Source organism: Falco punctatus (genome assembly GCF_963210335.1).
Source record: "Falco punctatus genome assembly, chromosome: 8".
In the NCBI taxonomy this organism is placed as follows: Eukaryota; Metazoa; Chordata; class Aves; order Falconiformes; family Falconidae; genus Falco; species Falco punctatus.
Genome location: NC_137588.1, coordinates 63,921,750 through 63,938,092, shown reverse-complemented (window position 1 = coordinate 63,938,092; position 16,343 = coordinate 63,921,750). Strand labels below are relative to the sequence as shown.

The 16,343-nt window shown below is 41.0% G+C and overlaps 1 protein-coding gene across 3 annotated transcripts in view; it reads left to right on the top strand.

Moving 5' to 3' along the window:
* KDM3B (lysine demethylase 3B) overlaps positions 1–16,343 on the top strand; it is a 67,514-nt gene extending 51,171 nt beyond the window's left edge. For 2 of the 3 annotated variants that reach the window (XM_080397812.1, XM_080397813.1), the window contains exons 17-24: positions 5,423–5,594; positions 8,653–8,743; positions 8,831–8,961; positions 11,130–11,249; positions 11,776–11,915; positions 12,246–12,422; positions 12,996–13,130; positions 14,996–16,343. In XM_080397812.1, coding sequence (XP_080253938.1) covers positions 5,423–5,594; positions 8,653–8,743; positions 8,831–8,961; positions 11,130–11,249; positions 11,776–11,915; positions 12,246–12,422; positions 12,996–13,130; positions 14,996–15,076 — 1,047 coding nt within the window. In that variant the 3' untranslated portion in view covers positions 15,077–16,343. Of the gene's footprint in view, positions 1–5,422; positions 5,595–8,652; positions 8,744–8,830; positions 8,962–11,129; positions 11,250–11,775; positions 11,916–12,245; positions 12,423–12,995; positions 13,131–14,995 lie in introns of those variants that run through there. The other variant, XR_013929819.1, reaches the window with a different exon arrangement.

Below are 16,343 nucleotides of genomic sequence, written 5' to 3'. Positions count from 1 at the left end.
TTCTTTGTCCTGGAAATTGTCAGAAATAAGTTAAACTCTGTCTTATCCTAGAATTCACTGGGAGATCATAGAATTATTTCTTTCTGAAGCTGTTCTTCAAGAGCATTTTAGTCTCCTGAACATGGTTGGTTTTCATCTGGGGATACTGTCAGGATTCTTATCCTACAGCAACCTGTTCTCTTCTAAATTTTCATGCTAGGCTTTCCTTTTTTGAAATACTGAAGATTTGGGGTGTTGTTGGATGTTTTTATTTGTTTTCTTCCTGTAGCCTATGAGCAGATTTGGCAGAAAATGCCTACTAGCCAAGTCCACTATCCTTTCATGTTGCAACCCAAGCTTTGTTTTTCACTAGAGAGAACATTTTCCTTTTTCCATGAGAAAGTCTCTGCTTAATAACTGGAAAGATTCTACTAGGCTAAGTAGTTTGTTGGGTTTGGGGGTTTTGGTTGTTTGGGTTTTTTGTTATGTTCAAGTAGTCAAGTGAATACAGCAGGTATCAAAATTTGTCAAATTGAAGGTCTTACCTGGCAGCAGTTTCCACTCATCCTGTGAAAGGTAGTTATTTTACTCCTCATCTGTGATCCCTAGGTTTTCATAGAATATGATTAAAACCTTTCTATTGCCTTAATGTTACAATTCCTTCTGGCATCAGAGGATATATTTAAACTTGGGATCAGTGTATCTGCTCTGTCATCTTGGGGAGGTGTGCTGCTTGTCAGGGCCTCCCATTTGGGACGCAGTGGAAAGACAGCCAAAGCTCATCTGTACCTCAGACGTTTACCCTCTGCTTGCTCTTCCATATTGGCATGAGCAATACTGCTAGGGAGACCTGGACAGTCTCGAGAGTGACTGTATGGCTCTGGGAGTCATGGTCAAGGCCATGGGGCCCAGGTGGTTTTCTTAATCCTGCTGGTGAGGAATAGAGGGTTGGACTGATCCTGCATGTCAACCATTGTTTTCGCAGCTGGTTTTGTGGTCCTGGAAACCTCTCTGAGGATTGAGGACTGCTTGCAAGTGATGGGATCCATCTAACTATGTCAAAAGCATCTTTGCCAGCAGCCTAGCCAACCTGATTAGGAGACCTGTAAGCCAGGAATGATAGGGAAGGGAGAGTATGACCAGTGATCAAGAAAGGAATTAGTAGATTAGGTTGGCAAGCAAGCAGTTTGGGGCGATGTGAACAGATGAAATCTCATACTCAAGAAAATAGGGATGAAAGATATCCATCTCAAGCGTATGCATGTAAGTAAGGAACTGTGTACATCACAGCATTGCAAGGAAAGCTTTCATACTGTTTCTGGGAAACTAACGTGACAGGGTGTCTTTCTGAAGTGCTTGTACATGAACGCGTACAGTACAAGGAGCAAAGAGGAGGAATTAGGGTGCAGTTGCACGACAGTCTCATTGGTATGATGGGGAAGTGGTGGGATAGCTTATCAACTGTAGTATGGCAAGGGGTTGGGTACAGGCTGTTTCGGAAGGATGGTCCAGGAATGACAGGCCAGGAAGATGAGTTGAGCATTTCTGTTTCTGTGAGGGAACAGCTGGAATGCATGAAACCATGCAGGAACGGATGATGAGCCATTTATGCGCCAGGATCAGCAAGCAAACTAATGCGGGCAATATTGTGGCAAGTATCTGCTACAGACCGCCTGATCAAGAAAAAGCAGTAAGGCCTTCTTCAGACAGCTAGAGGAAACCCTATGGTCACATTTCCTTGGCTTCATGGGGCCACCCTAATACCTGCTGGAGGAATGGTACAACAGGTCACAAGCACTCCTGAAGTTTTCTGGAGTGCATTGATGACAACATCCTGACACAGCTTATCAAGGAACCAGCTGGGGAAGGGTGCTCTGCTGGACCTCGTGCTTGCAGAAGAGGAAGAACTGGTTGTCCATGTGGAGGTGAGGGGCAGCTTTGGCTGCGGTGACTGTCAGATGGTGGGGTTTGGCTCAAGATCCTGAGAAGAGGAAGCAAAGCAAAAAAGCAGAATCACAAGCCTGGACTTCAGGAGAGCAGACTTTCACCTTTTCATATGTCTACTTGGAACAATCCCATGGGCTACGCTTCTGAAGAGAAGAGGGCCTCGGCAATGCTAGCTGAATCATACTTAACCTGCATTGTAGCCTTCTGTGATGAGACTGGCTTGGTGGGTGAGGGGAGAGCACTTGGATGCTTTTTATCTTAACTTTATAAGGCTTTTGACACTGTCATAGTGTCATCAAACTGATGAAGTATAGACTAGATAAGTAGACAGTGTGGTGCATTTAAAACTGACTGAAATGCCATGCTGAGGGGGTTGTGATCACAGTCACTAGCAGCATCCCCGGCGGGCGTGGTGTCAGTATTGAGTACCATTTAACATCCTCATTAAGGACCTCCACAAGCTTACAGAAAATACAGAACAAGGAGGAATGGCTGATACCCCAGGTGGCTGTGCAGCTCTTCAGAGGGACCTTGCCAGGCTGGAGAGTTGGACTGAGAGGAATCTCGTGATGCTCACCAAGGGAACATGTGAAGTCCTGCATCTCAGGAAGAATAACGCCCCGCAGCAGTAGGTGCTGGGGGCCAGCCAACTGGAAAGTAGCTTAGCCGGGAAGGACCTCAGGATCCCAGTGGACAAGGAGGTGACTGTAAGGCAAGAACATGTTGTCGCGACGGAGAAGGACAGCAGCATCCCGGGCTGTGTTAGGAAAAGCGTTGTCAGCAGGTCAGGCAAAGTGCTCCTTCCCCTCCATTTGGCCCCAGTAGAGGCCACACGTGGGGTGCTGTGTCCAGGTCTGGGCTCCCCAGTACTAGGCAGACATGGACTTACTGGAGAAAGTCCGGTGAAGGGCCACAGAGGTGACTAAGGGACTTGAAGCATCTTTCATATGAAGAGACATCAAGAGAGCTGGGACTGTTGAGCCCAGAGAAGAGAAGGCTTGGGGAGAGTGTGGGGAGAAAATCTTGTCGGTGTGTGTAAATCCCTGGTGAGAGGGAATGAGGAAGAGGGAGCCAGACAGAGTCCTCTCAGCAGTACCCACTGACAGGGCAAGGGGCAGTGGGCGCAAATGGAAAACCAGGAAGTTCAACCTGAAGGTGAGAAAACACTGCAACGCTTACTTTAGTGTGAGGGTGATCTGTTCCAACCTGACTGTTTCTCAGGTTCTGTGGGTTTGTTCCCCCCACCCCCAAAGTTGGCAGGAGTAAAGTAACAACCTCTTTTTGTTTTCCTAAACCTCACTCATCTGCAGTTGAGGTTTCATTGCTGCCTTCTAGAACTTCAGGGCTATGTTGCGTTGTATTTGAAAACCAAGACCATTTCTGTTATCCCCAAAATTGTTTGGGTTTTTTCTCTGTTCATTTCTGAATGAATAGTTGTCCTCACTTAGGGAATAAAATGGACACTAGTCCTGTTAGAGGCCATTGGGCAATCCAGGTGAAGTGGTGGTTAGTTACTGGAGTGTTTTTAAGCAACATAACTTTGGAGTTGCTTGTCTATAGCTCTGTAGGTCTCTTTGCCTATCATGTGAATTCACATGCCTCTTCACGTGAATAAACCAAAGATCCACTTTCAGATCATTGCTAATGTATAGGGCACAGCTTGGAACTGATTCGAACTTGCATAGCAATGTGAACTGTCATTTGAGCATAGGTAGCAGTTACTAAACCAAGAATTCTTCAGTTGGGGTAGTCCATGTGTAAGTTCATTTCATACCCTCTTTTCCTTTTCTCTCAGGTCTTACAACTCTCTCTAGAGATTGCAGGGTGAGAGGAACTGATGGGGTCTTGGCCAGTGTTGGAAAATACCTTTTCCTGGTGTTGTCAGTTTCGCAAATGACTCCAGCATTTATGGGGAGAGGCCACTCAAATCTTGGTGTGGAATGTATATAGATGGTTAGCCTAAACATCTTAAAACCTCTTTAGCAAGTGAACAGCCACTTTTCTGCTACTTGGTTTTTGTCCTGCGGAACTAACGATGATCCATGATTATACATAAAGCATGAGTGAAATAGTTAAAAAATTCATATCAGAATATGAAAATTTCATGTGAGAAGGCTTTACTATAAATGCTGTTTCTAGTGGTAGTTGCATTTGTGCTTAAAAAAAAGAGATGTGGTGGGACTCAACACCCACTGTACTTCCACAGGTGGATTGACCATGACTGGCTGCCAGACTCCTACCCAGCTGCTCTCTTACTCCCCCTTCTCAACAAGACAGGGGGAGAAAATCAGGTGGAAAAGTTTGGGTCAAGGTAAAGACAGGGAGATCACTTGGCGATTGCTGTCATGGGCAAAACAGATTCAACTTGTGAAAAAGTAGTTTATTGCCATTTTAAAAATAGAGTAGGATGGTGGAGAACAAAGACAAAGCTAAAACCACTTTTCCCCCACATGCTCTTCCTTCTTCCTAAAGGCTCAGCCTTACTCCGTCACCTCTGACTCTGCCTCCTCACCTTCCCCACCCCTTCCCTCCCCCTGAACCCGAGCGGCACAGGGGGAATGGAGAATAATGGAGGTTGTGGTCAATTGATAACACTTCGTCTCTGCAGCTCCTTCCTCCTCATGCTTTTCCCCTGCTCCAGTGTGGAGTCCCTCCCACAAGATACCATCCTCCACGAACTGCTCCAGCGTGCGCCCTCTCCATGGGTTGCAGTCCTTCAGGAACAGACCAATCCAGCGTGGGTCCCCAACGGGCCACATTTTCTGCCAGAAAACTTGCTCCTGCACAGACATCTCTCCAAGGGCTGTAGCTCCTGCTAGGAGCCTGCTCCAGTGTGGGCTCCCACAGGCTGCAGCTTCCTTCAGGGCATCTCCCTCTGCGGCAGTGCTCCGTGGGTTGCAGTGGGGATACCTGCCCCACCAGGGTCCTCCGCAGGCTGCAGGGGGGCAACCTGCTTTCACCATGGTCTCTTCTGTGGGCTGTGAGGAATCTCTGGAGCACCTCTTTCCCCCCTCTTCCTTCACTGACCTTGGTGTCTGCAGAGTTGTTTCTCTCGCTTCCCCCTGCCTCAGCAGCTGTGGAATGTTTTTTACCCTTTCTTATTATCACAGAGGCACCACCAGCATCAATTATGGGCTCAGCTTTGGCCCGCGTTGGGTCTGTTGGAGCCAGGTGGAACCATCTGTGCCCAGCATGGGGCAGCTCCCAGCCACATCTCACAGAGCCCACCCCTGCTGCCGGTGCCTGCTCTGTAGACCTATACAGTTGCCTTAGCAAGTCTAATCCAGTACCACTTCTAGGGCAACTGCACATGGCCCGGAACTGAAGTTTGCTTTGACTCTGGTTATGTGGTGCACAAAAACCAGACATGGATGAAAATAGATTTGTGGTGTCTTTTGTGTGATGGTAGCCAGGAGTCTCGGCTCTTAAGATAAGTTTGGCTGCATGTGTAAGAATTTGGTTATGGTGGAGTAAGCATTCGTCTTTGTATTCTCAGCCCGTGCTGGTATCTGGTGTCCATAAGAAGTTGAAGTCAGAGCTTTGGAAACCAGAAGCTTTCAGCCTGGAATTTGGAGATCAAGATGTAGATTTGGTGAACTGCAGGAACTGTGCCATAATTTCAGACGTGAAAGTGCGTGACTTCTGGGATGGCTTTGAGATAATATCTAGTAAGTAATACCTATGGCTGACTAGTTTAACTGAGCAGTCTGTCTTGCTACCTTCCTCCTTTTCCACCTACTTTCTAAATAAATAAATAAATAAAAATTTCCCAAATAGCTATCAGTCTCATCCAAAGAAGCCATTGCTCCTTAGATGTAGCACACCCTAGAAAATACCTTATTGGTGAAGATTAAGGCAGGGCTGCCCAAGAAAACTTTGTCTCTACTATAGCATGTTGTGTGTGTTACTTTCATGTGACAAAAGATGATCCATTTCATGGGAAACTACTTTTGTTTTCGCTTTCCTCAGTGAAATCAATCATCAGTTACAGTTATTAAGACAGTAAGTAATTTGACTACTCTTACTCTCTTCCCAACCTCAACTTTTATTGTAAAGCTAAAGGGAACCTGCAGAGCTAAAACAGACTGAGGCTTTTGATGCTAAAACTCAGACTTGGTGGAATATATCAACTAAGTAAACTTGACGTTGTGAATTATTTTTGTAGTAGATCATCTGTGAGTACAAATCCAAGTTTAATATGTTTTACGAATAGCAATGCTGTATGTGTATCTCGTGATAACACATTACTTAATGCTCGAGTTCTTTGAGAAAGCATTCTGTCAAGTGTGGATGTGGAAGATAACCAGTAAAAAATTATGGGGATATAACTGAAAAGTAGAGTTCTCTATTTTAGATTGTATATACATAGATCAGAGTGGTCTTGTATTTACAGACATGGAGTTGTGACAGTTCATTGCAATGTTGCTGATTTTAGTGTTGTGTATAAAACGTTTTCTGTATTTACCGCGATGTGTACATAGCAGAAACGGTGACCTTTTAGATGACTTAATGGAATCTTTGTTCAACAGTGAACATAATGTTAGATTTGTAGACCGAGAATATTCCCTTTCCTAGTCATTTTCCGGTCAAAGAGCTCTCAACTTTCGACTTATTTTTATATGGTTCCAAGTACAGTGTCTTGTATTTCGTACTGTTAAATTTCATACTATTTCTGCTATTATTCAGAAATGAATGGCCAAGAAGGCTATAATGGTGTGGTCTTTCTGTGTTTTAACAGTAATTAGGAAACTTTACAAACTCTTCACTTCTGTGCTAGGGTCATTCATGAAAATAGTGAATTTGTGTAGGTCAAGTTATCTTTGAGAAATGTTATTTGTAGTTTGTCTCCAGACAGATACGCTCCTTTCAGCAAAATCAGCTGCTGCCTTTCTTTTAGACAGTGCCTTTACTACACTTCATATGAGCAATGTTAGAGGTACAGGTTGGAAAACCTGATCACTTCTGCCAGTTTCTTTTAAATACATTTTATGTAGTGTTTTTCAGCCATATGCACTCCCCAACTTAGAGTATTATTTGCTGATAGTCCAGAGATTTCACACACTAAGTCATGTGAAAACTGTGAATTGTATGATGCCTCTGTCTTCTCTGCATTACATGAACTTTAGATTTCACAAATATGTGGCTGGTCGCCCCACACCCCCTTAAGTTATTGAAGAGATGTAAACCAGCCACTGAATATGGAGATGGTATTGAGATAATCCCTTAATTATTTTATTTGATACTTTGGTTAGTTTTAATCTTGTGCTGTTGACTTTTAATATCTTTGAGTTCTAAGTGGACTTTGAGCAGGTCTAACTTTTTGTTTTGATCCTTCTTAGACCTGCTTTTCTTTGCTGACCAGGTGTTTTCTGACTTTTGTCCAATTTCATGTAGTTTATCAGATCTGTGTGTTTTCCTCCTGGTAGCTCTTCACTCGGTCCTTTCTGAATAACCTTTCTACAAGTTTCTTCTCTTTGGAACAAATATCCTTGATGAGTTCAGAATCTTGAATACGGGAAGTTATGAAACATCTTTAAATTCAAGTCCTTGAGCTTTTCAGTTTGCCTTTCTAAAATCTATAGCTCATCAAAATTTGTTTTCTTTACATCAGTCGCTTTTGTTTACATATCTGCAGTTCTTAATTCCTTTTAATTTCAATAAAATGAGTTTTTTATATTGCAAGCTAAGGCTGTCTTCTGTAGCCTGTTGATATATAACACAGCTGTGATTCACAGGTCTCCAAGTCCTAGTTTCTTGGACATGCTTTCTCTTGGTGCTGTCAGCAGCTCTGCTAGGTCTGGGTAAGGTTAGTTGCTTTTTGTTTGGCTGACAGTCCTTGGTGAGGTAGGAAGTGGTGAAGGATGTTACCCTCTGGGGAAGAGGGGATGTGAAGGTGACTGTGGTACATCCTGTTTTCCAGCTGATGGCTTTATGTCAAATTGTGAAGAATTTGGTAGAAGAGTGAACTTTGTTTCTCTCTGAACGTCATGCTGAGTCTTCTAAGCTGCTCCATGTACCACTTCCAGATACACTCTTGTAGCCATTGTAACATCAGAGGCAAAACAGCAGTTGATGTGGTCAGTGCTGTCGTATCGTACATCTGCTGTTGCATATGTAATGTCATCTTTCTATGCTACCAGCTTTCTCTGTTACCAGTCAGGACTCGCCTACAACTCTTGAAGTGACAAATGTTTGAATTTGGCACCTTGCTAATTTGAGTCTCTCCAGCAAAGAATTGAAAAAATTAAAGGCTGTCTTCTTCAGTAACCACCTGCTGTTTAGCTTTTTTGAGTGTGGTGCACTGTGGTTTCTTGCTTTTATACTGAGGTTAGGGTTGATTTCAGAGCATGAACCAGTAACTTGAATTTTATAGAAGCACCACTCCTCTTGAACTGAAACACAAAACTCCTTTAGACTTTGGTAGAAGTAGTGAGGGAGAATGCTCTGGAAAAGCTTGTTTTCAAAGCTGAATAAAAACTATTCTAAAACATAGCAGCTGTGCAAGATCTGTCAAACTTCTGCTGTAGGTAATGATATATACATCTCTCTCCCGTTCTGTCTCTCACTCTCCTACTATGATAATGCTTAGATGCCCAAAGAAAAGTTCAGATCCATTTTTCTGTGCTTATTCAAGAAGTCTTGGTACAAAAGACTTAGAGCTTAAACAAGGTAATGGGCTGTGGTAAAAAGATGTTATATAAAGAAATTTTATTTTGTTTCTTGCAGAACGGCTCAGGTCAGATGATGGTCAGCCAATGGTACTAAAGTTAAAGGATTGGCCTCCAGGGGAGGACTTTAGAGATATGATGCCTACAAGGTAAGTAAACCTTAGTATCAATGCCTACAGGACTGCTGTAGGTGCTATAGGAGGAAAACATGCCCTTGTTCTCTTTTTGCTCTCTAGGTTTGAGGACTTGATGGAAAATCTTCCTCTTCCTGAATATACCAAGAGGGATGGCAGACTGAATTTGGCTTCTAGGCTGCCAAGCTATTTTGTCCGTCCTGACTTGGGTCCCAAAATGTACAATGCCTATGGTATGTGAGAACAGCTCTGTAGATGTTGAGTTTTGTGACTGTTGTACTTGGGGCATATGCAAGGCTGTGGCATTAATCAAAACTCAATGCTTATCCTAGAGCACGCTGTAATTGGTTTTTCAATTGGTCCTGCGATCTATTCCTATGCTAGTCCTCTGTCAGATGTGCCCTTTTTTGCCATGTGGTTTCCAAGAGATATGCATTTATAAGTTTGCAAATAGTTATTATTTAATACATATAATAAGCACAATACTGATACAGGATTCAAGGAGAACTTAATATCTTTTTGAGAGCAGTTGATAGATTTGAGAGGAAAATTAGCCAGCTTCTGGGCACTTTGGTCTGTGTGGTCATGTTTCTGACCAGGTGGTGTAGTTTTCTTAATTGGTGTCTAACAACACAGAGCACAGACAACAGGCAAGACAACTGTCACCATGTTCAGCTACCTGAATTGGATAGTTTTGTCCTCTTAAGACTGCAATTATATAGTAGGTGAATAGTGTACAAATGGAGGAAACCTTTGTCTGAACACATACCCTGCGTGGGGCTGTGAAGCATTAATGTTTCAAATGATTGTCAGTGTGGTAGAGTGTGGAGGATATATGAACAATTCATTCATGTTGTATCAACTTGAGTTATTTCAGTTCTTGAATGTACTGACCTTGATGTTGTGGCCAAAAGCAGGTTTTGGAGACTTTCAATTTAAAACAAATGATTGTTAAAGTTCCAGGATAATTTTAGACAACAGATTGATTTGGAAGTAAGTACTTTAACAGCTTTAGAGTAAGATAAATAGCATAAAGTGGTTGCTGTTTGTATATACTAGAAAATGTCAAGTGATACTGATGAGAAAGTTGCAGCCGCCTCACAAAGCAAGTCTGGAAGCAAACTTACCCTAATGCAACTTCTGTAGTTCTCTTTGAATATTCATGGGACAGGGGTGCAGAGGTTTTTAAGGGTTTGCATTCCAGTTATCGATAATGCTATGTTAAACAATTCACCTGAGGATGTGAAAGATTTTTCATTGTTTTGTCTTTTTTAAAAAAGTTTTAGCTTAGTAACCAAATGTGTATTAGACTTAAGCTATCAAGTGTTACATTGCAGTTCTGAGAAAGTGTTTATGGGGTTATTTTGCTTTTTTGAGCAGTATAACATCACAAATAAGAGTTTAAAAAAAAATAGGGATTTGTGGCAAATTCAGCTTGTTCAGTGTTTGTGTTCAACGTTTTGGTTTATGTATTACTTGACATGTAAGTTTGATAAGAAGGCTGTACACCAAAGAGCTCACAATGTAATCAAGCATTATAGAGGAGTGCAGCAAGAAGTGAGGTAATCGGTGACAGCTAACGTGACTTTGTAATTAGCAATGGATTCATTTTGTTGAATTCATTTTAAATGTCAAAGTTTATTTTCCTTTGTATCAGAGTTTGGGGAGGGAGTGTTGATGTTTGTTGGTTTTTTTTAGCATAGACTATAACCCTCTACTATTTGATCCTTCTAGATGTGTAGGTCTTAGTCCAAAGAGAGAAGCTATTACACTTTGTTCTTTTCAAGTTAAAAGAAAAAAATTAGCTAGGTCTGTCTTCAAAACCAGTTTTATATCTTTTTACTCATAGATGCTTTACAAACAAATTAAAGGGTAGGCCTAGATATAAACTCGGTAATTCTGTCTGTGGTGAATAAGAGTATTTTTTTCTAGCCTATTAAATGTATTTTGGTTGTAAATATATGACTTTGTTTTCTGGCTGTGTAGTGGAAAAAAGTTCTCAGTAGCGAGGTAAAGTCTTTCATGTACTTAGCGTTTTAAAGCATTAAGATAGAAAAACTGTGACTGAGGCTTGATTCTTAAAGTGATATTCAGTTACCTAAATAAAAGGACTGTTTACAGATGTTAACCATGAAGCAATCTTTGTTTTCAGGTTTTGTTTTTAAAACGCTTGTTGACTTGGGTGAACTATATTTGCTACTTCTATTTCCTGTCAAATAAAAATAGTAGTTATCAGTAAACCTTTTACTTACGCAACACATGACATGAATGTAACTGCTTCAGCTGCCCTTTGACACTGGTTTCTGCTCTTATGGCTGTGTAAAGTTAGCATTCTAGAAAGATCTTTCAGGCAGGTTATTTGTATAAGAGCTTAAATAGGATTTTATTTTACACTCTGTAGGTCTGATTACTGCAGAAGACAGGCGAGTTGGTACCACAAACCTGCACTTGGATGTGTCTGATGCCGTTAATGTCATGGTGTATGTTGGGATTCCTGTTGGGGAAGGGACCCATGATGATGGTAATGTTTGAGGAAAGCTGTTTTCTGTCCATTAAAAAATCTATTGTGTGTGAGAGAAAGAAGACTATACTGTTTGTTGCTTAAGTTTGTCATATCTATGATATATAACCCAAATATACAAGGCAGTTTGCTATTGCTACTAAATACATCTGCAGCATGTGTTTGAAAGTGTGGTAATGCTTCATTGGTTCCCAGCTGTGGAAGCAGCAGAGTTTTGCTAGAAATTAGATACCTGCCTCAAGAAAGGAGGAGAAATGGTGATAAGTTACTCTTCTCATTGTAATTGAATAATTGTGGTTAGTTCAGTTTGAATTCATGGCTGAGCTTTGTGATTAGCTGTCAGTTGACACATTTCCTGAATTTTGTTAAGATGAAGCCTGACGCGCTTAGGAAGTGCACTGTATGATGCAGCATTTGCAGTAGCAGTGTGACAGGATTTAGCTGCTCAAAATGCTCCTTCCTCTTCTGTATGTCAAAAATCAGAAGCTTTATAACCGCACCACTTTTGTGTGGATTCCCCTTTCAGAGGTTCTGAAAACAATTGATGAGGGAGATGCTGATGATGTAACAAAGCAGCGAATCCATGAAGGAAGAGAGAAACCTGGAGCATTGTGGCACATCTATGCTGCCAAGGATGCTGAAAAGATACGGGAACTTCTCCGGAAGGTATGTTCACTACAAAAGGTGGCTTGAGCTTACAGGATCCCTTGACTAGCGTGCTTACAGCAGCTGAATGATACAAATTGCTATCAACATCAAGTACATAGGTTTTCTGGTGCTGTCTTTGAGGACGTTAGTAGTTACCAGGTTCCCAGGTTTACAGCCTGGTCTGGAATCTTCTTACTAATGCACATGTCAGTAGTTAAGACCTAAATGAGCTTAATGAAAGTAATGTCCTACCTTGAAATAGTTTAGTTGTTATGTTTTTTGGTACTGAGCTTTTTGTAAACCAGCAATGTCAAGATGCTGTCTTGTGGTTTCTTCCCCACCTCCTAGGTCGGAGAAGAACAAGGCCAAGAAAATCCCCCAGATCATGACCCCATTCACGACCAAAGTTGGTACTTGGACCAGACCTTACGTAAGCGACTCTACGATGAGCATGGTGTACAAGGCTGGGCAATAGTGCAGTTCCTTGGAGATGCTGTGTTCATTCCTGCGGGTGCTCCCCATCAGGTAAGTATGTCAACTGTAGGCCGTATTGACAAATAACTGAATTTGAGGCACAACAGAACTGCAACTTCAAAATAACTGTTAATATCACTGACTTAGGCTCCTTTTTACTATGCATGCAGTTCTTACCGGAACTATTTGAATTATTTGAACTATTTGTATGGATCTTAGTCATTATATTAATACAATTTATATAAATACCTGAATGATGTGTACAGTACTGGGATGGAATGAAGGAAAAAAAAAAAATCTATCAGGGTGAACAGTGGGGAAACATTTCTGTGTAGTGAAACTTCAGCCAAGGAAACAGAATTCCAAAAACATGTGGGAAAGAGCAGAGAACTTGCTTCAGGGAATACTAGTGCATGTGGGAGAATAGGGAACATGTGAGATGGCGTGTATTTTGTTCTCGTTTTAAGATTAGATACAATTCTGTGTGAGGTCAGATAGGTTTCAATTCCTGTTGGAGATGAGTAAATGTGGAAGAACCTAACATACATAGTGGTGGGGTTTTGGAGGGGTTTGTATGGTTCATTCAATCTCAATGTATCTATCATTTCATGTGGGGTTTTTTAGGTCCATAATTTGTACAGCTGCATTAAAGTGGCAGAAGATTTTGTATCTCCAGAACATGTGAAGCACTGCTTCCGTCTGACCCAGGAGTTCAGGCACCTCTCTAATACTCATACAAACCATGAGGATAAACTGCAGGTAACCATTTTATGACAGCAGTTGCTAAATACATTCTGTGTTTTGCCAGCTTTGTTCAGTACTAGAAATGTGTGGGTAGTGATTTAGAGAAAAAGTAACAACTCTCCACGATTTTGGAGGCTGTAATTTAATAAGTATTTAAAAAATAATTAATACATCTATGTCTACAGTATTATGTAAAAAAAAATTAGTAATAAACTTTGGAATTTCCAGAGAACTTCCCCCATTACACTAGTGTATGTGTCAGTATTAATAAGTTTTTAAATGGCTGAATCCTGAATGATAGTGAAGTGTAGCAGAAAAAAGTACCCTATTAAAAAGGAAAAAGCAGTGCTTTGTTTTGAAGAGAGATGTTTATTTGACCAAGAACACTTGTATTTGTTCCTTTATTGCCTAAAGGAAAATTGCTCTGAAAGTGAAGGCTTGCTTGCTGCAGGGTTTTAGTGGTGGATTTGGTAGTGTTAAGTTTATGGTTGGACTCAATGATCTTAAAGGTCTTTTCCAACCTAAGTGATTCTATGATTCTAAATTAGTCCCAAACAGGAAAATCAAATGTGTTTGGGCTTGAGGAAGTGATTTGAGCATGAGTGGTTTGAGGATTGTTTAAACTAATACTTATGCCCAGAACTTGTTATGCACTGAAGTACTATATTGTATAGAAGACAGTAAGTTCTACAGAGAGAAGACCATAGGAGTTTTTTGGATTTCACCTGTGTGTGCTCCTGACAATTTAGTATCTGTTTAGTTCGCAAATTTTGTTGACAGCCTTTTTTGTGTCTTAGTAAGCACATGCATATAAAATGAGGGAGGGGAGAGATCTGCAGAATGGCTGTTCTTGCAAAAGTGAGCAGTCAATATGTAGCCATTCTCCAGTATGTCACCCAAGAATGTCAGAACTTATATTAATTTTCTCAAACAATTCAGTGAAAAATTGCTGTAAATTTCGATATGGATTTGCACAGGATGCTAAAGGAAAGCAGAAGTAGATCAATTCTCATTGTGGGGATCCAGCTTCTAACACAGTACCTCTTCGGCTGTGGTGGTGCAGATATGGAAGTGTTTCTGTAAATGAATAGGTTGCAAATGAGTAACACTTATTATTAAGAAAAGAAAAAAAATCTGTATGTATTTTTATACCTATAATAATTGTCACACAAATGATACAAAAGAAAGATCATACGTACATCAGGAAAAAATGATGATGCTTGTCAGTTAATTGAGCAAGTGCAATTAAGCTACTCAGAATTTAAATTGTTCTGTTCAGTACCTAGAAACTGAATTCAAATCAACTTAGATGAGAAAAATCAGAAATGAGATAGAGCTTTGATTGTTAAATAGCTAAGTGTGGAATGGATTGCTGGGAGTACTGGTGGTTTTTTCATCTCTGATCTTGCTTGCCTTTCTGGACAATGCACAAATCAGAAGAACTTCTAGCCTCCACACAAAGACAACAGGATGATCTGTTGCACCATCTTAATTTACATAGGGTTAAACTGTATGATTTTATTGCTCCTTTTGGGTTTGATTTCATGTGAATCCGTAAGTGATTCACATCACAAAGACTTTGTCAAAATAAACTCTCACATGTGACTTCATAGTGTACTTCCTCCTAGCTCTCATGAAAGAGAGACTGTATCTTAAAATCACAGGAGTAAACAGATGTTTGCTGCGTGACCAGACAATGATTTCATAAGTCAGTGCGGGTGTCTAAAGTATTTGTCTTCTAACCCTGACAGTTAAAATTTGTGCTGTTAATATCCTGAAGCAGTGGTTATACATACTTTGTGTGTATACTTGCTATTAGGAATGTATGTATGAGTCTCCTTGTTAGTCTGTAGAAGTTGATTATTTTTTTCTTGTTACAGGTGAAGAACATTATCTACCATGCAGTGAAAGATGCTGTTGGCACACTGAAAGCTCATGAATCCAAACTAGCTAGATCATAGGAATTGCTAATTCCAAATGCCCTGTGAAGTAAGCCTTTCGCTCACAGTATATACAGGGACTGCACATGACTGCCTCTGCAGGAGCAGAGGCTTCTCACTAAGAGCTGGTGTGGTCAGTATTACACACACTCTTCAGCCACTGTTTTCTACGCTGCCTCAACACTGAAGGTCTAATGGAAGGTCGCACTGTTACATGCAGAATTCCAGATTCTAACGAAAGGTGCCATGTCCCTTTCCTGTGGCCTTTTGCAAATTGGAAGAACATGGAAACCACTTGGTGTTCCTGCATATTATGATTAGAAATGGTATAAAGAGTGTGGATGGTTTTTTTCTTCATGCCTAGTTAGTCTCCATGAAGTTAGAAGGAATGTGCTGGAAGTGGGTTGTCCTACTGCAGTCTTAGTTGATAGCTGCTGACGGAGTGTGACCAGCAGTAGCCCAATTGCAGAAATTTAAGCAAAATTCCCATGTGAGATACAGGCCAAGGAAAAGAATAAAGCTATTCTCTGCACTCCCCTTCATGTAGCCGTTTCTCTATACACTGTAGAGTTGCAGAAATAAAGGGAGAACCCACTTTTTTTTCCCCAGGAGACTCCAGAAATAGGAGAATTGTGTATTTAGTGAAAAACTAGGTTTGTAGTGAAACAGTTAATATTTCATGAAAGTAGATATTTTTAGTATTTTTGAAGTACCACAACTGTTCCTGGATTTACAAGGAAAGGCGCATTACATTTAGTCTTCCTTTCAATAAAATCAAGAAGTGATTTTTAGAAAGCAGTCCAAAATAGCACAAAAACAGCCAAAGGAGAGTGAATAGAAATTGACACCCCACCTTCTTTGCCCATATTCCTCACCCATCTCCCCCCCCTCTCCCTATGCCACCCTGCTTCCTCAGAATGAGAAGTAAAAAGGAGTATAAACTCTGTTCTCATGTGGAGATGTTGTACATCTCTCCCTGCACTGGTGACTGCAGGCAATAGTTCACCCAATGCCAGTGCTAGCTGAAAACATCTATCCTTTCCAAAGTGAAGGAGAAGTTAACTTTCAGTGTCAACTTTGTCCAGAACTATTTTAAGTAAAATGTTCCTGCTTGATAGAACTGTATTCAGAATTTACTAATGTCAGCATTGATGCAATGGATTCATTGTCCAGGTACATGGGGAAATGTATCTACCTTATATCCAGCTGTACTGTAGTGCCACCTGCAGGCCTGTTAATATGTTCACGGTTATTTCATTTTTTAAAAAATAAAAGTCATTTACTGTAA